At 41.5% G+C, this 27705-nt stretch overlaps 1 protein-coding gene across 7 annotated transcripts in view; it reads right to left on the bottom strand.

Moving 5' to 3' along the window:
- ect2 (epithelial cell transforming 2) overlaps window positions 1-27705 on the bottom strand; it is a 71223-nt gene that overhangs the window by 41755 nt on the left and 1763 nt on the right. For 5 of the 7 annotated variants that reach the window (XM_031877430.1, XM_031877424.1, XM_031877425.1 and 2 more), the window contains 13 exons: window positions 27518-27597; window positions 18039-18131; window positions 16368-16550; window positions 14267-14356; window positions 12213-12320; window positions 10855-10928; window positions 8915-9045; window positions 8421-8533; window positions 7857-7919; window positions 6520-6745; window positions 4220-4344; window positions 1517-1636; window positions 1364-1432 (listed from right to left, as the gene is read on the bottom strand). In XM_031877430.1, the coding sequence (XP_031733290.1) occupies window positions 1364-1432; window positions 1517-1636; window positions 4220-4344; window positions 6520-6745; window positions 7857-7919; window positions 8421-8533; window positions 8915-9045; window positions 10855-10928; window positions 12213-12320; window positions 14267-14356; window positions 16368-16550; window positions 18039-18131; window positions 27518-27597 (1475 nt within the window). The remainder of the gene's footprint in view (window positions 1-1363; window positions 1433-1516; window positions 1637-4219; window positions 4345-6519; window positions 6746-7856; window positions 7920-8420; window positions 8534-8914; window positions 9046-10854; window positions 10929-12212; window positions 12321-14266; window positions 14357-16367; window positions 16551-18038; window positions 18132-27517; window positions 27598-27705) is intronic. The other 2 variants (XM_031877431.1, XM_031877429.1) reach the window with 1 other exon arrangement.

The following is a 27705-nucleotide window of genomic DNA, read 5'->3' as shown; positions in this document are numbered from 1 at the left end:
TCCCATCTACAGTTTATAACTGTTCCTCTACAAAATAATGGGAAATAGCTTTAAATTCAGTTCGTTCAGGGTGAATTGAAAAAGCCACAATATTATATTTTCTCATCTTCTAAAAAGAGAAATTAGTGAGGGAAGAATTCTCTTATACGAGTCGGTCCAGTCAGAGTCAAATGAATCTGGTCTCTCTGGCCATTTTTCTCTTTTGGAAATCGTCCTAGGATTCTGACTTTCACATCTCACAATTCAATAGTCCTACTCTGCTATTTGTATCCTCGTCTGTCCTCCATGGGTCACGGTGTGTGTACATCTCACTCAAGTCAGGAAACTTGTCAGAATGCCCATATTTGATTGGCTGAGCTTTATCACGTGATGTGATTCACAACGCATTGGTCGGTGTTTTTCCTGCACCGCTGAACAAGTGGCGTAAATGCTGGAATAAATGTGCTGCATAAAAAATGCCCTCCAAAATAAAATCACAACCTTTTTTTTTTTCCTTTTCCTTTCTTTTTTGTCAGGCAAAGGCCTGAAAACAACCCACTGAAAACGGACCCACCAGTTGAGAATCACTGTTGTAGAAGACCCTCATCAGTAGTTACCCTTAAACAACAACTTAAATATCCCTTAAGATAACGCAGTTGTTCAGTATGCGATTCAGAAGGTACGCAGCTTTGTTGAAATTGAATGGGTGTCAAAACATCTGTCAAACAGTAAAGTATTTACTGGTTTTAAAAGTAGTCCATTTTGGCAGTTGCTTAGAACTGGAGGAGGTCAAAGCCATTGATCAGGAACTGTATCACTGTCTCTACCAGAGGAGACCACGTTACATTGACCTAACCATGAACACTTTTAAGGCTTTCCTACAGATGGGTGTGCTGCAACATAACTGGCTCTTACTGGTCAAATTGACACACGTAAACGCATGATGGTTTTACGTCGTGTACACAAAAGCATGCAGTTCGCACACACAGCTGCGGCACATAGTAGAGCCACACACACACTGTGTCATTGCTGTGGAAGTTCTTCAGCGTGAGTGAGGAAGAAATAACCTGCAAGTCATACATAAGCAGTGGAGGAACAACCCTAAAACCAAGGTTTAAGGTCTAGTAACTTGTAAAGAAAAATGTATTTATTTAATAGTCAATGTTTAATTATGAACCCACAATTGAATTTCAATTTTCCATGAAAGAAAAGTTACAAATATGTCACTTATAGTTCTCAGAAAGAATCAAAAATGGAATAGGTGTTTTAAAAAATCCGGATCAGTCAAGCAAATTGCAATCAGGTCATCTTTAGTACTTTGTTCTATAAACATGCAAAGGACTACATGCGTCTGTCATAGGAGGAGAGATTTGTCTGTACTCACATATTTGAGAATGATATCTCCTACACTCCTGTCCTCTGACCAGTCCGTCAGCAGCTCCTGAAGGTGACCCTGAAGAACAAAGCAACCATCACACACAGAAAAGAACAAAGACCACACCACCAGGTTTTGGATGGAAACAGCTGAGGACTCTACCTTTATTCTAGTGTGAACATCGTAGATTTCTGGGATGCTGCCAAATATTGTCTTCATTTCTTCTTGAGCCAGGATGGGTCCACCCACCTGCCCCTCTTTCTCCAATGGAAGCTTGAAAAGCTTAAAAAAAAGAAAAAATAGAAACATTAAAATGTTCCACAAAATTGCATAAAACGAATTACATCAATGAGCAATAATCAGTGTGTAGTAAAGTAAGATCCCCAAAGAACATATTAATGATGCTGTACAGTGTTTTTACAAGACATACTAGCCTTATGCGTTGATTCCTTCAGTTGATAATAATAATAATACATTTAAAGTTGTATAGCTCTTTAAAAAGGGTACTCAAATGCACTTTACATGACATAACAGTAAGGAACAGCACAAAAACAAACAAAACTAGCTTCACAGGTTAAAAGCAGATTTAAATAGGTGAGTTTTAAGTGCAGTTTTGAAAGTGTCGAGTGACGGAGAATGTCTGAGGTGCTGGGGGAGGGAGTTACAGAAGGAGGGGGCAGCAATAGAGAAGGCCCTGTCCCCCCAGGTCTGATGCTTGGACAGAGTAGGGGGGGTAAGGAGGTTGGCGTCGGCGGATCTGAGGTTGTGGAGAAGAAGAGGGAGGGGCGTAGACGGGCAATGTTTTTGAGATGAAAGAAGGCATTTTTTGTGATGTGATTGACGTTTCGTTCAAAGGAGAGAGTTTAATCAAAAATGAGACCACGGTTATGAGCATGTGTGGAAGCAGGAACAGTGCTGCCATCAATGCAGAGGGAGAAGTTGTGGTGGGATTTGTTTAGTGATTTGGGGCCAATGATGAGGATTTCAGATTTGAAGAAGTTGGCTTGCATCCAGGTCTTTATGTCTTTGAGGCAGTTGGTAATGGTGGAGTGGGTGGTGGGGGTGATGGATTTGGTGGAGATGTAGAGCTGGGTGTTGTCAGCACAGCAGTGGAAATGGAGACCATGGTGGCGTATGATGTCGCTAATGGGAAGCAGGTAGAGGATGAAGAGGGGGTGACTACTGAACCTTGGGGGACACCTTGAGATACTGTGTTAGACTTGAATTTATTGATACTAATGAACTGTTCATGGTCGGAGAGGTATGATTTGAACCAGGAGAGGGCTGTCCCAGTAATGTGGAGGGAGGACTCGAGACGGGAAAGGAGGATGAGTCAAGTGGCCAGTTGGTTGTAGATGGTTTACATTTTTGCTTTGTAGAATGACAGGAAGGAGTTACATTTCTCTGCTGTGGAAAAGTGGGAGAGATTGTCCATAGGTTTGAGGAGTTTGAGAGCAAGCCAGGGTGTGTGTACCGTGAGGCCGGTTTTGTTGGAGAGTCGCTCTAGTCTGCGTTTCCAGGATTGCATGAGGCGGAGTTCAAGGGTGAACCAGGGAGCAGTGTGGGGGAAAGAGACAGTTCTGGCTTTGAGAGGGGCAAGCTGATCAAGGCAGGAGGATAGTGTGTTATTGTAGAGGTTGATCAGGTCTGTGGGGGAGGGGCTAAAGGAGGGGGGTGAGTGTGGAGAGTTTGTCAGTGAGACAGGCTGACAAGAATGAGGGGCAGACGGACTTGATATTACAGAGAGTGATGGTGCTCTGGGATGGGGTTGTCGATCTCCATGATGATAGCTAGGTGGTTGGAGACGGTGGGGTCAGAGCCGGAGAGGTGGTGGATGGTGATTCCAGTAGAACAGATCAGGTCCAGGATGTGACCGCAGTTGTGGGTCAGTCAACAAGATGTTAGCATCGGAGATCGGTTTCAAAACTATAGTCCAGACCAAACGACCCCATAGAGACAGACGGGTAACGACCCCATAGAGACAGACGGGTAACGACCCCATAGAGACAGACGGGTAACGACCCCATAGAGACAGACGGGTAACGACACCATAGAGACAGACGGGTAAAGACCCCATAGAGACAGACGGGTAAAGACCCCATAGAGACAGACTGCTCATTCATTAGATAGTTTTGGAGCTGGAATCTGTGAAACATGGAATAACAGACTGCCGTAGTCATGCATCTCTTTAGAGCATTTGGTCTTCCGTATTGCTTCAACGTTCTTGTGGTAAAATAACTGATCATAAGGACTCCATAATATCACAAATATAGAAGAACGGATAGAAACAGGATGAAATAAGCCGATTTATCACGATGTTAGGAGGATCATGCTTATTTTGCCTTCTGTTTTAACTGAAGTAATCAACAGCACTACGACTCATGTCGAGCGTGCAGTGATTATTCAACTGTGTTCAATGGCACAGTAATGAAGCTACGACTGCATGCTTGGGGTTCGTTTTTAGGATTCATGACAGAAGAGAAGCTTTTATTCCTATTTTTAGTTCAAAGCTTTTTGTGAGGACAGAGAACAGTTAAACCCAGGAGTATACAATACAGAAGACAGATTACAAGAGAGGGAGATGGCAAAACTTGAGGCAGAAGGAGAAAGAGTGACTGAAAAGGACATCAAAATGGAGGAAGTTGAAGAAAGATAAAAGAAAAAGCAGAAAGAGGAAAAGATTTTGAACAGAGGGAGACAAAAAGAGAAATGGTCAGGCAGGTAATTTTCTCCCTCAACGGTCAGCTGGGACCAACAAACACACACCTTAAATGACTGTCGCTTAGCCTCAAACTGTTGTCAGGGCAACCAGCTGGCCAACCTGTGAGGGAGCGTTAATTGTCCACATAGACACACAGACAGTACCTGTATGATGGTGCTCAAAATGTCCACATAGTTGCTCTCAGTCTGGTAGAGCTCCTTGGAGACCTGCCACCTGGCTGACTGCTTGGACAGAACCGGAGTCGAGCTCTTGGATGGCTTTGAACTATCTGGAGGAGCAAGACGGGCAGGGAGGAGAGACAGTTGTTAATAGAGCACTGAAGCAAGCACAGACACCGCCACGTGTCAGTCCACTGATCCAATGAAATTAGGGCTGAATCAAAGTAGAACATTTGACTGAATATTCTCGACCTGGGGAGTCAAGATGACAGCATCGCTGCTGTTCTGGAACGCTGACTCCAAGACATGGTCAGTGATTGAGGGGATGTCTGTTGACTTATATACTATAGATAGTATAGGCATGCAGTAGGGTTAGGGATCAACAGCATTCCATCTAATCCGTTTACAGCGTGAAACCTGCTTTCAAATTCTAATCATTTTGTATCCCTCATGGAATCTAATGAGGATAAACTCTGATCAAGTAACTACAAAAGTAACTACAGTTATATGTAACTAAGAAATTGATGAATTGTATATATTGATGATCAGCTCCATCATGAAGTCATTAACAAACTACAAACAGTAACCAGATACCAGCAGCTGGTACAGATACCAGCTTGCAGACAGCACATTGACCAATCAACAGCCAAATGTCTAATACAAGCATTACTATATAAACTAAATAAGTCTGTTACAGTCTGATGACAATTAAGGTTTGTCATCTCAACCAGTCTAAGCAATATAACTCATATTCAACATCGTAGACCAACACTAATTCATGCTAGCAATACTATGTCTTTAACTAAGTAAACAATTATCTCTCCTGGAAGTCAAATTCAAGAAGAAATGTAACAATATAATGAATTTTCCAACGTGGAACTGAACCCGTTCGTCATGCTTTGCTTTATACCTGTAAAAGGTGCTACGCCACCTGTTGGATGAGAGAAAAAAGGTCTGCAAGCTCCTCAGAAGGTGCTGTATTCTCAGAACACTCCGAGTACAAGACTTGTTGTGTCAGCTCAGGGGTCCATGTTCAGGTTTGTACTGCTGGCAAGCAGCTGGCAACTGAAAAGCTATTCTGTTCCAGCTCCATTGGTAAAACTGATGAATGGCTTATTTATCGTTACCACAGAGATCTCTCATCCTTACAACAACTACTTTATATCAGCCTTGAGTTGGCTCGTTACTGTGGTACTCTTGAAGCAGAACCTGACCTGTAGAAGTTCCTGGCTGCTGCTCCTCTGGTTGCTGAAGAGTACCCAGGTAGGACCTCCTCCTGTCTTCCCTGTCTGTCCTCCTCCTTTCCCTGGTTCTCCTCCTTCTCATCCTATCCCTGGTCACAGTACTGTCTCCTTTGCTCTCTGAACTCTTCCCTACTCTGTCTTCTGAAATTAAGAGGGAATTGTCTGGTTACTGTAATCTTAAAGAACAATCAACCATAGTAACAGAAGAGAATATCGTCTCAGTTAGTGTTTCTCTGAGAACACCAACAACCAAAAAAGTTACAAAATGACACATTGTAGCATTATACAGCCTATATACTGACAATTTAATGACAAGTCTCTCAATTTGTTGATCCTTATAGGCTTTTCATCTGGGTCAGAATGTTGTCCAGGGACCAGTTCACAATCTGCATTTTTCCTTTTCAAATATTTCTCCATCGCTGTTCGGTTTGTCACCACAACCTCTACCGCACATCATTTAATACTACCAAATGAACAAAGTCATAATTGCGTTACCTACTGTCACCCACTGGCATGGAAGAGTATTTATTACTTAGCCAGCCACTATATTGCAGCTCAGACGCTCAATAATTGCAAATTATTTGCAGCAACTAAATAATAATTTTTTGGACCGATTAAGTGAAATTGGACATTTTCTCACGGCACACCTGACGATCTCTCACGGCACACTGGTTGAAAACCACTGGTCTAAGTTACTGCATTTTCCATATACACATATGTGTCTCAGTGGTAGAGCAGTGTCGTCCTTCAATCAGAGGATCGGCGGTTCGATCCCCGGTTCCGCTAGTCACATGTCGATGTGTCCTTGGGCAAGACGCCGTGCCTACGGTGTGTGAATGTGGTATAAATGTTAGTTAGTCCTGATTCATGAATGGGTGAATGATGACAAGTCGTGTGAAAGCGCTTTGAGTGGTCGGAAAGACTAGAAAAGACTATACAAGTACAGTCCATTTACCATTTACCAATTAACTGTCAACCAGAAGGAAAAAGGTTTTAGGGTTGGATCGAACAGTTGTTTTCCAGTCCATCATTCTTTCTTACCTGCCAAGGCCTTGCATGTCTCAGGGGTATTAGAGATGTCCAGCAGAGACCCGATGGACAGGGAGTGCTCTGCTGACGGCCTTTTGCGTGGCGGAGGGAAGGGGGAGATCTCTGTCTCGTTGGTGAACTGAGCCAGCGTGTCCCTGAGGCGCCGACGCTTGCGATTACTGTTGGGGGTGGTGAGGGACAGGAGGGACACTGCCTTCTTCATGGCGGGGCTGTCGTTCTGAAGTACAGTGGGACAGAGATATTAAATATATAAGGACAAGACCAATACAGGTTCAGTGAACAAAATGCAAACAAGCTGCATGTCTCGTAAATGATGATGATGGGGGAAAATGAACACCTTGAATCAAAACCTTTTTACAACCAATACAATCATCTGTTGGACAGTGAGGTAGCCACACAGACAAATGACGCGTTTTTTCTTTTATGTGTAACTTCTGATTCCTGATTGTGTAATGCTGTCGCTTTGGCTAAAATGGATCTTGACCTCAAATGGTGAATTCTTGCTTTAAGGGTGGGGTAACTCGTATTAGGTCTCTTTCTTCAGCTGGATAGTGCAATCTTAGAAGTCTTGGCGTTATGTTTGACCAGTCTATAGACTTTGATCTACACATCAAGTCATTGACCCGTACATGTTTCTTGCATCTTTAAATCGTTGCCAAACCCAGAGACTAGAGATGGTTCACTCTCTATATCATCCTAGGTTGACTACAGGAATTCCCTTTGCACTTGTCTAAGCAAGTTGTCTCTGAACTGGCTACAAATGGTCCAGAACATCTGCTGCAAGGCTGTTCACCAGGTCCGGTAGGAAGACTCACATCACACCCATCTTGTTTTCTTTACACTGGCTTTCCATCCAATTCAGGTTTTAGTTTTCACACATAGAGCTCTGCGTACATGTGTTGCCTGCTCCATGCCTATATCACGAGTAGGTCACCTACTGGTTGTCCCTCGTGCCATTAGAGTGGTAGCTTGACACTGGAATGCTTTTCCTGTAGATATTAGATGTGCGGTCTCTGTTGATGCCTTTAAAAATGAGCTGACAACTCCCTTATTTAAACTTCTGTGGGTCACCTTGTGCTGTCTGGTGTTTGTAATTTTGCAATGTGTTTGCTTATGTGTTATGGATTGTTTTATTGTTGTTTTTAATTTGATGGTGTAATTTCTAAAATAATTGATTCTAGTAAAGCCCTTTGTGACCGTGTTCTATGGATGGTGCTATACTACATTCAAATGTCTTGCTTGTGTGAAGTATCCTTTAGGTGAGAGTCCATGCATTTGGCTTGAATTACTACACACACGTACATTAACATGAACCATAATACACTTACCTTCTCGTAGAAGTACATGGACTCTCCGGCCCGAGCGTCCATCTGAATGCTGCCCCAGAACCACTACCACAGAAGAGAGAAAACTGTTTTTACCATCCCCGTGGGTTAGGATAGAGGTATATAAAAAAAGATTTCTGAAACTGATGACAGACTTTCCTTTGAAAACCAATAAAAGTGACTGAGTAAAGAAAAGGCCATATTGATTGCAGGGTTATAACTACACCTAAACTACCGTTGCTCAAATTGTTCATCCACTGGAATGGGGAAATCTATTATTGATCCCTCTCTCTGACAGCACAGACAGAGAGAGGGGGGTAGAGACTGTATCCATTGAGCTTTCCTCTAAAAAGGAATCCTGTGCAATTGATCATTTGGCATTCTGTGTAGGAGGAGAAAAACTGAGAGGATTCATTATTTTCCTCTTGTCCCCCTTGTGTCTGTATCTTCCTGTAGCAAAACAGTTATCCTGTTATGACAAGATGGTGCTTGACCAGTACTGCAGGTGTCAAGCGTTCTTTTCTTTGGTAGCACTGAAACAAACTCAAAAAAAGAAACCCTACCTACCTCCTGTTTGACCACATAGAGTTTCTTGGGAGAAAATGGCAGCTCCTTTACTGAGTTTTCCTCCACCACCATGTGTGTACACCTCTCATCTCCAACCTGAAGAGAACTGCCACCTTAGACACAGAAAACCAGGGGGATGATGATGAAAACATATGTATGGATCAGCTTTACTAATTGTAATTTAGGTGCGAGTGTCTTCAATCAGAACTAACCCTCTTTCTCAAACAGCAGTTATCCAATTATAGCATAAAGATTGTAACTGGGGGCAGCAGGACTAACACTTTGTATTTCCCAACATGATGAGTCTGCATTGGGCTCTAGTAAGAACATAGTCAGTATCCAAAGAGTTTTCAAAAAGCCCAAATAAAAGTGAAGAAGTGTACAAAACAAAGTCTACGCACTGTAAATTGCGTGACTGGCAAAAAAGAAGAAAAAGAAGAAGAAAAGCTGCTGCATGGCTGCCATGACAGATCCCCGTGTGCTGCAGCACTCACCGTGTTTCAGAGTCCTCTCCTCCATGTTGGCCTTCTCTTCATCTGAAAAACCCAAAAAACTGAGGATGCAGTCCTGGAACGGAGGCACTTTGAACTCCGTTCGAAACTCCTCTTCTCCTGCGCAAAAGTGCCTTAACACATGAAGGTGGGAGGAACAAGGTTACCATCAATACTACCATGACATCATTCCTGTAACTGGGTTCGGGTTTACCGTAAACATATTTTTTTTGATTTAAGAAAATATTTGCCCTGTTTTTATAAATTGTAAAAACTTCATGGACGGACAGTTAGAAAGTGTGGCCAGACCAGGGGCCAGCGGTCTGATCCTGGACCGTCCCGACTACCCACCGGATCAGCAAACCTTCCGTTGCGGCTTGCAAATCTAATTTGCCGATCATTAATTGTTATCCGACAAGATAAGTGCCTTACATGCATATTTGTCTGTGAGGAGATGCTACCACTCCTCAAGAACCCTCTTGCTACCTGCTAAATACAGGGAAGGGGGTTAGCCCCGGAGTTAGCGGCCCAAGCTCACTTAAGGTGGACTAACTGGCCACTCCTCTGAGTTTTGCTCAGCCTTTTAATTTGAATTTCTTTTAAACGTTTAACTGATAACAATAATCAGTCATAATTATTGTTGATTATTAACATTCCTAGTTGCCACTGCTGTGAGGTTTACGCTGGCTGAATTTGAGTTTCTACAGCTGCTAACTGAAGGTCCGTCACCGGAGCCATCCTCTCTTCCTGGAGATATTGATGTTTATTCCCATAAAACCTTTTGTCAGACTTCCGCCATAAAATGTCGTTATTTCAGAAAAACAGGGCAGATATGCATTACGCCTCCGTATAGATCAAGCGTTTATTGTAAATGGCATTTTTCAATGTCAATTCCATTCATCACTTAACAGAAAACTGACTTTGTAGTAACTATCCTAAAGGAGTAAAATGAGAAATATAAAAAAATGAAAAGAAAACTGTTGTACTGTATAAATAAACTAATAATAGTCTGTGATTCAATCAAAAGTTATTTCTAAACATGTATTAACTGCAACAATAATACAATGACCTAATTAGCTAAATACATCCTGTATCTTGGTCAGAACTTCACATAACCTGAACCTTTAAGAATCTTGTGGAGCTTAGGTACTAGCTTTGTCTTGCGTTTCCACTATTTTTCACAAGGGCTTCAAAGCGGATCACTTTTTATATTTCCTCCGAGTTTGGTACGCAGCTGTGGACAGATAATGTTTTGTGTAGTGCAGATGTTTCTGTTTTCTTGACCAGGAGATGCACATTTAAATGACAACAGTGAATCTAGAGCAGGCCGGTAGGTGGCTGACAATTTCATTTGTCCGCAAAGTGTTTTCTCTTTGAATCAGTTGTCTTTGCTGGAAAAAGAAATGAGTCAAATGGTAGTTACTGTACTTGTTCAGCACTGCAGCTACCCTTAAAAGTACCCAAAACATAGCCAAATCCAAGTTATTTAGAAGTTGCTAATACCAAGTCCAACACTGCCAGTATGATTACAGAGAGGCGGAATATACTCATTGTACATTGATATTACAGAGCGGAGTTTCTTCCCTCACAAATAATCCAACCCTGAGAACAAATGCCGGCTGGCAGAGAGGACACAAAGCACACAACAGTTTGACTTCAGCCTGCCATCAACAGCAGATGACCAGCCACCACTTATCATTTTAACCAGTGAAAGATATAGTCAGTGGCAAAAATGAGAAGCTGCTACCTGAACCGTGTATTTCATTGCCAACCTGGACGCAGCCTTCCCCACAACAGTGAGGCAAAATAACTTTTCACACTCACACAGAGATTTTTTTTCATTCTCACACGCAGGGAAAGCTTGCATTGTAGAGATTGACTGTCATAAAGGAGAGCAGCTTTGAATGATACATAAGCTTGCTTCTTTCCTTCCTTCTACTTACACTTCATCTCTTCTCTCCCAGGCCTTATGAATCCATGATGGAGTCAGAATGGGCGTCCCCATGCACACTGCCAGCTGAGAGATGGGACACAGGAAGACATAGTAAAGAGAGGAGGAAAAGAAAACACAAATGAGTAAGTAAATAAAACTCCATGTAATTCCACTGTCAGTGCTCTCAGTACAACAACCCCCATCGTCTGTTTTTTACTCCTGATCAGAATCACAATACACATTTGGCAGGAACAAACACTTCTCACTTTGGGCACTGTACAAAAACAAGTATGAGTGGCTGAATCCTCCTTGTATGTCTTTAAAGCGCTGCACTTTCAAATGTAAAGCAGCCTTGACTGCCTGTCACACATTGGCCTGGCATTTTGTCTTGTTGAGCTTCAACAAAATACATCTTCAATACGTTGAAAGAGTAAAGGTAATAACTGAGAGGAGGGAGAGGAAGAAAAAAGACGAAAAGATCATTGCCATCCATCTATCTTAGTGTATCTCGAAAGAGGAGGTAGCCCTACCGGTCTCTCCCCTTCACATCCCTTCTAGGTTCTTATTTAAATACACTCTTACACTACATCTCACTTGTTTACAGTCCCGTTATCGGTTCGCTTGTGCACTTTAATTTATATTTCACTTTATTTTATATTTTTCTGTAAACTTTAATATGTTTTCTACTTTTTGCACTGTGTTGATTGATAAACGCTTCTGATTCTGATGTATTGAAGTCAGTTAAAAAAAAGGATTCAAGTGGCAATAGATTCGATTGTGTAGCTTGAACTTATCATTATGAAGAGATTGTTGATTGCACAGTGATGGAGATAGAATAATGACACCATCTGCGTTTAGATTGGTTCCCTATGAGATACGCTTTCACTGTGCAGTTGTGTTTAGTAGGAACTCCTGGGAAAATGAAGCTGCATTTATGCACAACCAAGGAGGATAGCACTTTTGTTTTCCCCGGTAGCTATCCTCAGATAGCGGAACTGGTGCATGGTGGAACAACCAGAGTAATTACTATTACATTACTACTGTGTTCTTCATAAAGTGTGGCAAAAGATAAAGAGCCTCGCTGACGGAGGAGGCAAAAAATGTGATTAAATCAAAGTAAAACATTTGAGAAGGTTACAAGGTTACGGGTCACTTTGTCTTCTTATTTTCTGAATTTGGCTAAACATTCTTGGAATTTTAACAATTCAAAATGACGTAAATGATGGTATTTATTAAAAGCTGGTTTGTATATTACCAAGTTTAAACATAGATATACATTTTTAACAATATTGCTTAGCCCAACTGAACAGTGGTATTAATGTCAGATACACAGAGTAAAAAAGATTGAAAAAGTCAGCCTGTACAAACCCTGTACTTCTCTCCATGAGTGGAGTAAGCGATGAGATGAGTAACCTTGGTGCTGAAGTCTTTCCGGATGGTTCCACCCATGTGATGAACCAGATTCACCAACTTCTTCTACATGGAAACAAAACAGCAAGCACAAGTTTAGCACAAAGAGGCAATTAAATGCCAAGGTGGTTTATGCTGAACAGTTTGCTCTGCCAATGACTTTTCCTCTATTGCTATTGATCTTTGTCCCACATAGTTGATTAGTCACTCTGTATACCTGAAACATTTGATTTGTATTTGAAGAGCAATTGGGTGGAAATGTGTAGCAGTAGCATTGTACCCTAATAAGCAAGGACAACATGACTTACAATGAAGCTAAATTGTGACAAATGACAGAAACATTATGACTCCAGTCCATCTGAAACTTGATCTCAGGTACATACTTCAATAGATCTTTGGGAGTAAAAGAAATAAATAACATATTGGCCTAAAATCTTTTTTCTTTTTACATAAACGCACAACTTAAACAAAGTATCTTTGTATGGATGGCCCATTGTTTTTTGGGGGAGGGGGGGGTCAACAACATAATAATGTGTAAATGCTCCCTGATAACGTTAAACTAATGCAGTCTAGGAATACAACAATCCTAGAGTTAATTCAACCTTCATGAAGATTTCAACAATCTGGTATATTTAAATGTTTTCATCAAGTGTTCAACTCTATGGACATTGGGATGGCTGTATGCTGCAGTGCTGTTGAACTGTATACTGATAGGACAAAGAGAGGCATCTCAACAACATAGCATTGAGTAATGCTTGCACCCATCTATTTAAGGAGTGAGACTTTTCTAAGCAGCAGTGTGACATGTGAAGGTGGAGAGATGTGAATGTTAATCCATCTTAATTATTTGCTCCTCCAGTCCTGGTTGGACATTAAGATGCACGAACACATGGTACAATAATTCACAACTGTTTTTTTAAGGCTTCTTCTTACATCATCCCCCTCCTGAATTGACAGTCAAAATATTTTCTGTGTTAATTAGAAAAATAAATATTAAATTCCATGTTCTATCATCACTGTGGCGTTGATGGTCTGCCCTCCCTCAGCTGTGTCTCGCACTGCTTGACTCGTGTATGGATGTGCTGGTTACCAGCCAGAAAGCTGGAAAGCCAGAAAGCCTCTTCTAAAACTCTCATCAAATCTCTGTTTGTGGAGTTTACTTTCACTCCAGTTCCTGTCTGTACCTTCAGTACTACAGCAGTATTTTACTAATCAGCATTTCCTGCTGCCGTGGATTCTTATTACCATCACCAAATTTGCTGATCATTTGGTAGCGGTGCCATTCTCCAACAAAAACACAACAGAATATGATTTGGTCAACTGACCAGTTTTAAAAGTTGGAGAAATAGTACATTGGCATGGGACTATATGAAAATCTCATGTAACAATTATCCTGGCTGAAATGATTGTGATTCACAATATTATCCAGATAATTGTCAAAATATGCTTGAAACATTTTTTTTTTCAATAAAATATACTGCAATCAATGTATAACTTTTCACTCGTGAAGATATTTACTAACATCCGGATGATGGAATTTCACCACCATCAATTTATTGTGTTTTTTTTAAATCGCAATCCATGATATAATCCCATATCGTCCCATTTCTAGTACGGGCAGAAACAGCCACTGTGAGATCATGGAGGATCCTGCTGGATTTACTGCAAACCAGCACACTTTCAGCCCATCATAAAGGCAAACAACTTGTCCCTGCTGTGCTGCGGAAAAACACACATCATGCTCGACTCTAAGAGGCTATTCACAGCATGACTCAGCGCGACCTCCACTCCACCATGGAAAACCCCTATTAGTAAATGTTCCACTACAACATGCATACCAAATGAAAGGTCATGGCAATGCATCTGGAGTGATGCTCCCCAAAAGACTAGTCTGTTGCTGAGAAAAGTTGGGTTCTTTCTACACAGAAGGATCAAGAACAAAGAAAGCGCCTAAATGATCATCCCTCCATAAGAAAAGTTGAACTTGCATAATGTTAAGTTAATATACTCACCATTTCCTCTTTGTTCCTGAAGCCGGTGAAACACAGCGACAGGTTCAACATTGTGGTGCAGTAGAGAGGACGACATGAAAACTGTAGAGGCTGCGAGGAGGGAAAAGAAAGTGACGTACAACAAAACACAGTGATACCGTTAATGTCATTTTGTCTTTGAACAATATGAGGACAACAAAGACTAAAGCACCATCTTTAAGTCGCAAGTTTGGGAGCATTTTGTTTTCCCTGTAACTTATAATGATAGGATGAGGGAGGTGGACAAAACCGGTACAGTATGTAGGCGTTGTTTAAAGAGAAAGACATACGACAACAGCACTACATCGGGCATGTCCACACATATGAAGCGCCATCATCCCGGTCTGTCAGCGACGGGGGACACTCCGGTGTGGGAAACAAAGGATTTCAAAATCTGGTTAAAGTGCTTGAGCCACACTACGAATTCTCCTCACGCACCACTTCAGTATGAAGATCGTTCCTCTATGAAAAGGAAAAGACTGACCGCTCACTTCATCACTGTGGAGTGGAGATTCATAGTCTGGTGCTGCCGACACACCCCCTCTGTGAGAGTCACACAGACACACACCTGGTGCATGTGCTGACAGAAGCAGCAGAGTGGAAGCTAGACAGGCACAATAGCAAATATCCCAGTCACCACAGAAAGGTCTACCCTCTCCCCAGACAATGGAGATATTCTCATCTTTTTTTAAGAAAAAAGATAAAGTTGTAGACCATTTCACAGTAATGGTAAACATTCCAAGTTTATTGCAGTGTATTTGAATGACATAACCTGACAGGAAGTAAACAAAGTTATCTGCTTTAAGTGTTCTTGAAGTTCTTTAATTAATAAATGGAAAGCATTCGTCTCCTCCCTTTTCTTTGCTGATCCGAAAAATGATCCAAACCGTGACTCAAGGACCGTGAGGTTTGTGATCAGTTGCACCCCTAGTATTGACCAATCATATCCACGCATTCTTTGGTTGAAAGCAGGTAAACAGTCCGTACGGAGAGCAAAAAAGGTATTGGCCGAAATGCATTCTGGGAACCCACCAGCTATCGTATAGGCCTCCTCCACCTGAAGTCTTTTCGTCTGCAGACTGATATCCAATGTGTTCAGAGGCTGCAGTGACCTTGACCACCAATATCTAACTGGTTCATCCTCGAGTCCAGGTGGACCATTTTGAATTTGAAGAAATTCCTTCATGATGAAACAAAGTTTTTGCATCATGTCCACAATTCAGTCTATACTTGGTCCCTCCCTCCCCGGGAGAGTCCAGTACATTTAAACATGAATACATACTCTACCACACCTTCAAAGTTTAGAGCAAGCTCCTGTTGCAAGATCCATTTTATGAAAGCGCTGAGGCTCGGGCTGCAGGGGTGACAAAGTTTCACGCTCTCTCTCTTGACACTTAGCTAGGCAACACATTTTTGGCACCGATTGATTAAACATGAATGGGTACTCTGTAGTACTTACGTAATTCGGTCAGTACCCTTAAAAAGGTACAGATTTCGGTAGCCAACCCGATAATAAATATGACAATAAACCTCGGTCATGGAAAATGACCTTTTAAACTATATGCTCCACAGAGGTCAACATACATAGTGACTCCAGCACATACTAGTCTTGAGGTCAGATAAATGCCTTTGGACATGGCCCGAGACCAGTTCTCCTGTTATCAACAGATTCACATCTCTATGATGTTCTGCAATGCTGTCTAACCCTGCGTGCATGTTGTTCATGTTCCACATTAGCATCCTGTGTGAAGTCTGTCAGACAGACAGCACAGCAGGAGGAGGCAGCTCCCCTTCATCACCCAGGATGTATTTTTTTGCATTCCGATTCTTCAAATCAAGGATCATCTCTGGTGGGTCCTCCCCACATGACAAACAGGCAACATATTTCTCTGAGCGAGAATTTCAGAAAGAAGCTGTAAATTCTTGGTTTGAATTCCAAGTTGAAAAGGTTTGAGAAGCCGTGCATTAGACCAAAGTGGGGAAGTTATTCAAATTAATTGAATTACTCCTTGATTACATCCTGTTGGTGAATCCAGTCCGTGACACATTTCATGCCCCAGAGAGAAAAAGATGAATCACTTACTTCCTCCTTGGCAGCACAGTGCAGCACGACGGGAGGCCCAACAATGCGGTTGTCGCGTTTGTAGAGGTAGTTGTAGTCGGGAGAATCGAAGTCTGCGAGGACGAACACCGTCTCAAAATCAGTGTTCTCTCCATCTCCCAACTCCTGGACGTCGTCCGTCAGTATGCATGGGGTGTTGATGTCCTGAAGAGGAGGAGTAAAGGAGCGGTGCATGGACCGGTAAAGGAAATCAAATTAAACAATTAATCAGCAATGAAAGGTTTGTTAGCCTCGTTAATGAGGCTGACGGTCAGGTTTTACTAATTATTAAGAAAAATATGCAAACACCAAATGTCCATGACCAAATATTTGCATTGCTTGAATGCTGACCTGGTTCCTCACTGAAATGTAAGGTACACTGTCACAACAATCAAACCATGAGAAAGTTAGTGACAGTAAGATTTTTAATGTTGTGAAACATTTTTTTCCTGCCAATGTACCAAGGTCAGCTCTCAATACAAACAGACCGACTACCCCATCATTCTACACATACAGTAGACAGCATTCTCTCCCTGTTCCACACAGAGAGCATGCTCAGTGCTGCATGAAAACAATCAGTGCTGCCCTCTCAGAAGGGACGATGTGCTACTCTCTCAATAACACAGAGCAAACTGTCGGGCTGCTCATGGGCAGCGCTGGAGGGGTGAAATGACTCGTGCTGCTTGTGAACCAGCCCATAAAACAAATGACAGGACAAAGTGAAGAGACACACAGAATTAGAATTACATTTGTTAATGTTCAGACACCTGTGTGAGTAGTTTAACATTTTAGGAAATGCACTTATTAGCTTTCTCTCTAAAAGGTGAGATGAGCAGATTAATACCAATATCATACACTAGCTTAGCATAAGACCTGAAGGCAAAACGGTGACCGTGGCTCTGTCCAGTGTTCAAAAATACTCCTGCAGCTCACTAGTGAACACGTTATGTCTTGTTACCTGCACATGAAGAAAAAAATGTATCTACAAATGTATAAGACTAATAGTCCACAGCCATGCTAGCGTGTCTGTAAGGTTGCTGCAGTCGGATGTGATGCCTTCATGGCTGTGCACAGACCAATACTTCACCATATCTGGCAACACACTTTAGACTCTACATCAAAGTCCTGCCACATCCTGACTGTGATGTGTAAAGACATGCGGTTTTCTTCGCATCTCACTCTCAAGAGAGAAAGCTAATTGACATGATCTGCAAAATGCTAAAGCTTTTCTTTAACAGGAGAGGACACTCAGAAATCAAAGCTTCAGGTGCATTGCCTTTGATCGCAGTCCAAGACCTATCTAATGGGCTCTTTTGTGTGCAAATAGATTTTCACGGGACTGCTTGCAACTTTTAACAGCTGGAAGTTGCCCATTTCCAAATGCCATGAAGCTAAATAGAAAGCCTTTTAAATGACTCCTCAGCCCCGAAACTTGAATTGACATTTGAGTGCAATCCATCTCGGTTAGAGAGTGATCAAGTTATCAAGTATGACATCACATACATTTAAATATGCACCCACAAATCAATTCCCCATCAGTGAGTTGGCCATGCACAATGATTGAGTGAGTATCCGGTGTGAATGAAGACTCATGCGCCACTTCCCCCAGTCCCCATCAAAGTGTCACACAGAGAGGCAGACGCTGTACTGTACCATATTGACTATAGATTTTATCATCATTTTCTCCTCGGCACCTGCATCGCCTTCTCTTATCTTTACCACCGGTACCTCCATTACTCTGATGGCCTGTAAAAACCAACCAGCAGGAAGCAGATGTCAAACACTGGCATTTGAGAGGAGGAGGGGACATAAAAGAGGGGAAGGACAGAGGGTCGAGAGAGGATGAGAAACAAAGAGAGATATTTGGACACAAATTCATATAAATATGCCCCACATGAAGACAAAATAGAGGATGGCGAGGAGGAGATGGGGCAGGGTCTGTGTCCTTGCAAAGTCTAAAGACAGTAACTTCAAACAAATATCAAGCGTCACAGGGGGTAGGCTGAGGGGACACATTTCTCTTAAAAATTAATATAAAAGTTCAAAGCCGTCGGGGAGGATGGAGGCAGGAAAAGACAGGGACAGAAGGGGAAGGGGACGTGAAAAAAATGTGGGGGGGGGAGAGACTCTTTTTCTGTGTGTCGCATGAGCGATGGCGGCGGGCGGTCGGGCAGGCAATTGGGAGAACTCTGATGGAGCTGTCGGCAGATGTCTTTGGATGTGGCCGCGCTGCAGATTGGCAGCGAGAAATAGATGATTTAAGCAGGAAGCCTTCACAAGTGACAGGGCTCAGGAGACCTGGGAAGGAAGTCATTCTCACAGCACTTAGTCTGCCGCCACGCCTTCAAATCACCTTCACACAGCGCTACTCACAGACTGACAACCACGCTGTTTACTGGAGCGCACACAAACACACACTGGTACACACTTAAACATCCCCCTGAACAAGTGGACACACTTTGACAGGTTATGTTTCCACAGCCTGATCAGGCGCACTTTGTTTTGTTAAAGGGAAATGTAACATTAACCCAGGGCTGTAGTGAGATAAATGTTTCTGTCTGCTCGAACGGCAAAAAGACCGATGAAGATTATACAAATTTGGATTTGGACGAACGAAGTTAGTAAAACGATTGTAAAAGAACAATTTAGGAACAAAAACCCTTCGATGTGACAACTGCTACGACCCACGTCTACCCACCAACCAATTAGAATACAACCTGAAATGACACATAAATCCCCTGCCTTACATGCAGGGCTGCTGTGGTTGACGTCAGTGAGAGCTAGTGTGTGACGATGAGTGTGAAACAGTAGCGTTATAGCTGTGAACGTAGCACTGCAGTCGTCTATGCGTCTGTGGATTAAAGTGAAGGGGGTTAGCCTCGAAGTTAGCAACATGTCTGGCTGGGCTGACCTTTAAGGAGGACCAGCTCATCTGTCTTTTCATTTTTCTTTTAACTGGTACCATTAAAATCAGTCAGAATTATTATTGTAGTTAAACGGTTACTTATTAACATCCCTACTGGTAACTTAGCAGAAATCTTCTACTAAAAACTTTGGAAAAGCAGCGTTTCATATTATCCACACAATCAGAAATGCCTCAAAAATCAGATATGCACACACACAAATACAGATGGCAACCAAAACCTAGTTGGATCCATCTTATACAGTGTGACATAGAGACACAGCACAATAAGTCCCGCCCACACAGAAAGGGAAAACAGTGTATTGTGTAAAGGAGCCTCCCTGTCTGAGAGAAATGCTTCAAAGCTGCTATGTGGTGGACGCACTACACAGGGTAATGGACGCAGACATAGGCTTTCATAAGCACTGAACTCTGGAGCCATGAGACAGACTGTTGCAAACAACTATTGTATCCAGTTGTTGTTGAGAAACTTAGAATGCATGGAGCATACTAAATAACCACAGAGGACAAGTGGGTTATCCCATGGTAGTAATTTGAGCACTCTATATTTGTAGTTTTGTCTCACTCCGGATCACCATTTGAATTCATAGGAGCAGTGAATCCAGACTACAGCTAAAGTCCTCCTGGAAGAGCAAGCACATTAGTTAGAGACATCTTCTCTGAACCACTTACAATAAGAAAATAGCTCATATTAAAAAACACAGGACGTCTCCTTTAAAGACTGAGTGAAATATACTGCGATAGTATTTTCTGCTTTATTTTGGTATCTATAAATGGCTGCGCCTTGTCTTCCTGCTCCGGGCTCGACTGTCCCGAGTGAGTCAGGGGTCACCCTACCAGTCTTAAAACACCTACCCCTTCTCATTTACCATGCTTTGTGGGCGGGACTTTTTTGTTGTTTCATCAACATTCTTATCCATACAACCAAACTGTTGTTTACAACATATTAAGCACAATGTTTTGTTAACAAGAGCATTAAGTTCTTCATAGAACTAGCCTCATACTTTTGCTCTCAAAGGGCACCAGATTAATTCATTCATTAACTATGAAATGTACAACATTTCAGGTAATATGTCATCATCTGGTGAAAAGTCCTTTGTTTTTTTCATATTGCATTACAAGGTACATTGAAGGAAAAATAGATAGAATATTTTTTTCCAATGTCATGCAGCACTAATTTGACCATGTTTTAGTTTCCTATATTATGCACGGAGGAAAAAAAGAAAATTTGATTTGCCACCAAGCTTGACAACCTTGATAATTCATTTTTTTAGCCATATTGCCCATCCAGGTCAATCCCTTCATGATTTGATTAAATACCTCCAAAACAGAATCCTGCCTGCATTTTGTATTTACTTGGAAATATGTCACATTACAGAAGCTAAAGATGCTCCAACTGCCTTTTCACTGAGCCTTTAACAATTTGAGAAATTAATTTTCTTAATGTTGTCATGAGTGCACAAGTGACAATATCTAAGACCAGAAACAGTTTTCCAGATATAACATAAATAAGTACCCAACAAAGAGCAATATAAAAAACATACATACAAACATACAATGTTTTTAACTTTGGAAATGAAAACAAGCTTCTAATTTTATGTGAACTCATGATGCTGAACAAAATGTCACAACACAGTGAATCAACAAGGCCACAATGAAAGGGAATAGAGATCTCTTCTTAGTCCCCATCAGCTACCTTTTGGACGTATTGTATTTGAAATAAAAGGACACTACAGTCTGGAGAAGAAAACTAAACTGCGCCTTGGTCTCACTTGGCCTTACAGACGGACAGCTGAGGGATGATCACTCTCAGAGCAGCGATGGTTTCAGAAGCAAGGACACTTTAGGGACGGATACAGAAGGACCAAAGCTGTGCACTGAATCACAGGCACAAATAAATACAGCCAGTGGAGATCACAAACCTAACATTGTATTACTACAGACCAGCTCAAATGACTAAACATCACCGGAGGCAGCTCACATCAGCAGCCACTAATTGATGATAGTTCTGTTAGTAATGAGAGCTAAAATTAACGTGTCCTTTCTGGTGCTCTGTGTAGCCAGTGTGTGCTCTCTGCAGGGAGGGAAGCTCCATTCTGTAACAACACTGTACAATCGAGTGCGTTTGTATTCACGACAAGTCCAACAGAGTGAAACGTCTTCTCTTTAGCGACCTGGAGAATTTCAGAAGTCACATTCTACGAAATAAACTTTCATTCATATCATTTAAGCTTAGTAGACACCGTGGCCAGCAACGTCAGGATGATCAGTCAGACGAACTGACCTGAGAGCTCCAACACAAGCTGACAAAACTTCAATATGCGAGAAACCCTTTACCCCAATGGAGGATATTATCCGAACTACAGCTGCATGAGACAGCGTTTCGGCATCAACAGTACAATGTGTGCATGCGCAATAGTCACATCGCAGGACGTGCGTTGTCAAGTCAGGCAAAATGGGTCCAAGCAGTCTGAGGGGGATTCAACTAGACAGGTCAGGAGACGGCTACTTCATGTGAGAGGATCCATCCTGGGAGTTCTCCCTGGCGCTGACTGGCATTCACAGGGCGCATTTCCTCCATGGCGGAGTGCCGGGACCAGTTCCAAGTCAGCTTAAAAAGGGCCCGGGGTTCAGGTGCCGGCTCAGGCTGAGAGCTTTAAATTCTTCCATGACCAAATAATAGATGTAAACCAGAGGTCAGATTTCCATTTCCATAATACTGTGTTGGTGTCCTGCCTGCTATAATTAGATTGATTAATCTCCTTATTCATCAAGATTATGAGCAAACTGGAGGCGATCATTTTCTCTTGTTACGCACGCACAGACGCGTCGTCTAAGATGAGTGGAGTTGTGTAGTGAGCTGATAATCTCTAACGGGCTGCTCTGCTGGTCAGGGAACAGAGAATGGTCTGTGATACAAACACACAGCCAGCAGCTGTTAACAAAAACCACTAGTCACTCATTTCAATGCACATGCTACACTTTAATACTATGGGCTGCGAAGGCTCTTCAGGCTGTCAAATATAGGAACCCGGACTTCTTTATTACCATGCCTTATCTACACAGACAGACAGGCAGGCGTGTGTGTGTGTGTGTGCGCGCTTTAAGGTGAACTCATTTGCATTGCCTGCTGTAGTGCAGAATAATCTGTTATTTAAATGTTAAATAACAATGTGGTAAAATCATAAATCTTTGAAATCAACCTTTTATAATCAGTACTGCAACTGATCAGTGATCAGTGCGGTATTATATTTTCAATAGTGTTATCAAATTTGAAACGATACCCAGCCCTAGCTCCCACATGATCATATATGGACTACTACTACTACTGCGTCTCATACAGACACTAATGGGTGCTTGGTACATCGTATCAGGTGCAGAGGACCTCCTGCTCAGTGTCATTGTCAGTTCCTGCAGGATGGTTACATTCAGTTTGGTGGCTAACTTTAAATTCATCATATTTGGGACTGTGTTTCCTGAAGGGTACATCAGGCTAGTGTGTGGTGGTTCTTTGCAACTCCTGTGTGTGTGTGTGTGTGTGTGTGTGTGTGACAGATTTTAATAAAGTGTCTGCGCACTTCTCCCTTAAATAAAAACTCTCGGATACACTTCTTGACAATATTATTGAATAAAAAATTAAGCTGTCTCTTTTTCACAAAACAAGTCTCCAAGTACGAGTGGCAATTAACCAAGCCACTCAGAGGGGTAAGCCTCTGCATGTAGCAGCTCTATAAACACCAAAGCACAACACTATAACAATGCAATCCATGTCATCTTGAGAAACTAGCAAGAATACACCAGATTTAAAAAACAATATCCAACTGAAAACCCCAGCCCAGTGTTGCGAACTCTTTTCCAATAAAGGTAGCTAGCAGAACTAGCTCTAGAGTTGCAAAATATAGGGAGAAAGTTGCCCGGTGGTCAACACTGACAGCCCATTCCTTCAGGCCTTCCTGTAAAGAGACTCCCACAAAATTATCATAATGAACGTAAAACACCAAAATGGCTTCTGTTAGTACCGACCCTTCCTTTATCAAGAATCTATAATGTCTGGGTGGAATTATTTTCAACTGGAAATTAAAAGAAGCCTTATAGTCATTAGCTATACTGTTTATAGCAATGGTTTATGGGGCAGTCATAATTGTTACATTGAAAACAATAAAGGTTTCAATTGAAATTTGTATTTGTGTTTAGTGAGATCACAGTGACCTTTGACCTTGAGTCCAGGTGGACATGTGTGCCAAATATGAAGAAATTCCCTCTTGGTGTTTCTGAGATATTGCTTAACGAGAGTTTACCAGACGTAGGTAAGTATGTACGTTAGTGGTGAGTGGAAAACTACTTTTACCACCATCACCGGTATCGTTCGGCAACAACATGGATTTTGCAATACTGTCTTTATTGTGATAAAAACACACGTTTTGGTTGTAACTAGGCTACATATTCTGAATCAATCATATTACATTATGGGGCAGAATAGTCCTCCCAAAACACATGGAGGTAAATACCTCATTTTCATTCTTATTTGGAGCCAATAAACATATCTGTTTTTTGTATACTTTGTGTAAGTTTAAGCTTGCATTGTCAATAGAGTGAAAAAATAAATGTATGAGCTTATATCAGATTATTTATGTCACTATATCTGATTGCATTTCAGAAATTATTGCTAGACCTTGTGACAGCAAGATACACTGCTATGAACTGCAGAAATCATGAACATGCAATTCCATTTCTATGATGTTGGGGAAAACATCTTAATGGACTTCGCTCTGCTGCCTCGGGGCGATAGGTTGCCCCGTCGCTCAGAGGTCCCTGCGGCCGATCGACCCGGTCACGGCTGTTTCCTGTCCTGGCCCCACAATGGTAGAATGAACTCCCCACTGACGTCAGGACAGCAGAGTCGCTGCCCACCTTACGGCGCAGGCCGAAAACTCACCTCTTCAAGAAGGCCTACCCTGAGCCTTCCACTCAGCACTTATTGTTGGAATGCTGTTAATCTTTATTCAACTTCTTCAACTTCTATTTCTTCCGTACGTTTTTTGAAACTCTTCTTCTTCATTTTGTAAGCTACAGAAACCGTTCAACTATCAAAATGTTCAGCTCTTTCAGCTCATGGGTGCTATATCTCTTCATATTTATAATCTTTAAACTTTTTGAATTATTAAGCTTTTTGCAATTTTTTTTTGAATGGGATGTCTATGGAGAATATTTTTAAATCCTCTTAAACTTTTTCAACTTTCAAATCCTTCTACTTCCTCATACTTTCAGCTACAGACACCATTTTAACTTTCAAATTTTGAGAAAATCCTGATCTATTGCCGCATAATTCAGCTTTTTGATATCTTTTACACTTTTTGAACTGTAGCAATTGAACTTTTATGTTTTTTCAGCCCTTTTCTGACTATAATGGGTGTGTATTGCGCAGCTTAGAGTGTGTGATGTCACCGCTAGAGTGAAGAGCAGCTTGAGATTCTTGTGAAAAAAAACATTTGTCTTTTGCCACTGTGTCCACAATCTTCACTCTTCATGAATAATTTTCGGATGTAAAAGTAGCTAATCTTGTCCTGGTCGTAGACAAATGACTGTGGAATCCCACAGATTTACACATTTGGCTCAAGGAGCCGCAGAGCGACATGAACTCCAACAAACTGCTCCATTAGACTCCATGTTAAATCCGACCACTCATTTCTCAAAGAAAGGAGACGGTACCAGTTTTGTCTATTGCGCTGCAGCTCACATTTTTAACACCACAAACATAAAAAACACATCTCCGCGTTCGGCAGAGTCTTATCTTTCTCACGGTATCCATATTTTGGCACTCAGACTCCTGCTTTTTGTTAAAAGGGGCTTTGTTCAAAATCACTGTTTACTGTAATGTTTCTTAATCAGTCTGCCTCTAACACCAGGTGCGTCATCACCATGGCAACCAGTTACACACGCACGCAGGCTCTCTCTCTCTCTCTCTCTCTCTCTCTCATACAGTCATTCAGGTCTTAGAGATTATAAGAGGATTTTCCACCCCCCACCCCATTTCAAAATAAAAGCCCCAGAGAGTGAACTCTACCTGAAATGCTTGTGATGAAGCCTGTCATTTAATAACCTCTGTTTATGTGTGTCAAACATTATGATTATGTCTCTTCTCCCCCACCCAGCCCCACCCTTTCAAAATAAAAGCCCCACAGAGTGAAATCTAACTGGAATGCTTTTGATGAAGACTCATTTAATAACCTCTGTGTTTCATACATTCTGATTCTGTCTCCTCTCTCCCCCACCCAGCCCAACTCTTTCAAAATAAAAGCCTCATGGATTAACTGTATTTAAACGTTAAACTCAGAATTAGGCTTTTTTGTTGAAAAACGTAATGCTCTGACTAATACTGCGACAACTACTACTGCTGCTGCTAATATAGTATTACTACTACTACTACTACTTCTACTATAACTTTTGCTGTTGCTACTATTACTACTACTACTACTACTGCTACCATCAATATTATTACTACCACCACTGCTATTACTACCACTACTACCATTACTTATACAACAACTGCTACTACTACTATTCATGCTACTACAAGTAGTATTACTACTACGGCTATTAGTACAACTGCTACAAGTACTACTACTGCTGCTTCTTCTACTGCCATTACTATTACTACAACTACAACTTCTACTACAAATATCACCACTGATGAAATTTTTTAAGCCACAGAAACCATTCGAATATCAAAATGTTCAGCTCTTTCAGTAGAGGGGTGATATGACTTTTCATAGTTGTAATCTTTAAACTTTTTGAATTATTAAGCTTTTTGCAATTTTTTTTAATTGGATATCTATTTTCAGCAATGTTTTTGCAATTAATTTCAGATTTCAGCATTCCAACGCATTTTCAGCATGAAATGCATTTTCTAGTTGTATTAGTTTGTTGCACTTATTGTATTCTTATTAGTTTGTTTCTGCACTGTACTTCTGCTCTGGTTTATGCTCTTAAATGCTTGTTTAAAAAAGGAGATGCACTTATGACTTCTGGTGACTAGTAGTTCTCTTAAATACCTATGTTGAATACACTTATTGTAAGTAGCTTTGGATAAAAGCATCTGCTAAATCAGTGATTCTCAACTGGTGGGTCGCGGACCCGTTTTCAGTGGGTCGCGAGCCTTTGCCTGACCAAAAAAAAAAAAAAATGTTGCGATTTTATTTTGAAGGGCATTTTCTATGCAGCGGAATTATTCCAGCATTTACGGCACTTGTTCAGCGGTGCAGGAAAAACACCGACCAATGCGTTGTGAATCACATCACGTGATGCAGCTCAGCCAATCAAATATGGTTTGATTGGCTGAGCTTCTGACAAGTTTCCTGACTTGAGTGAGATGTACACACACCGTGACACACGGGGGAGAGACGAGGATATAAATAGCAGAGCAGGACTATTGAAGTTAGAGTTGTGCAAGTCAAATCATAGGACAATCTCCAAAAGAGAGAAATGGCCAGAGAGACCAGAGTCATTCGACTCCGACTGGACAGACTCATATAGGTGAATTCTTCCAACACCAATTTCTCTTTTTGGAAGATGAGAAAAAATATAATATTGTGGCTTTATCACTTCATCCTGAATGAACTGAATTTAAAGCTGCAGGGCAATTCAGTGAAAATAATTTTTCTAAAATGAATTTTGTTACGCAATTTCTTTTTTAATCCAGCCTTTATTTTACTTGAAATGAGTAGAACATTTATTCATGTATTTCTATGTATTATTTATAATCCATCCAGTTACATTTGAAAAATGAGAATAATATTTGTTAAAATATAATTGATGTGTACTTTCTTTATTTGATTTGGCAGTTGTTCACTACACAGAGACGTTACTACTACTAGAATTCTAATATATAATTTGGGTCATGGGTCGCGGCTTGTCATTAAGTGGTGATGGTGGGTCCCGCAGCCAGACCAGTTGAGAACAACTGTGCTAAATGACGGTAATGTAATGCAACATCCATGAGGGATTTTCACATTACGTGCTGCTTCAGATGCATCGCCCACCTGAGACAACACTGAAGAGTTGACAAACAAAAAAGTTCTCATCTGTGGACAGTTTCAACCCAGAAGCATAAGGAAGTGTCCCACTTCACGAACAGAGAACAGCGGCGATGTTGACAAGCTCAGATGGTGGAGGCCAGTGGACCTTCAGGATTAATAGAGGAAGGATGTACCTGCAGTGCTTTGACCAGCGCTCCATTTCTGCCTGCTGCTCCCACAAGAACAACCCTCGTCTCCACTTTTGGCAGCATATCTGAGAGAGATGAAGAGCAACAGATAGACAGAGTGAACAAGGTGGAAAAGGGAAAGGAAGGACACACACACACACACACACACACACACACACACACACACACACACA

This window comes from Anarrhichthys ocellatus, unplaced genomic scaffold (assembly GCF_004355925.1).
Source record: "Anarrhichthys ocellatus isolate YVR2014 unplaced genomic scaffold, GSC_Weel_1.0 scaffold136, whole genome shotgun sequence".
Classification (NCBI taxonomy): domain Eukaryota; kingdom Metazoa; phylum Chordata; class Actinopteri; order Perciformes; family Anarhichadidae; genus Anarrhichthys; species Anarrhichthys ocellatus.
This window is presented reverse-complemented; position numbering and strand designations above follow the sequence as displayed.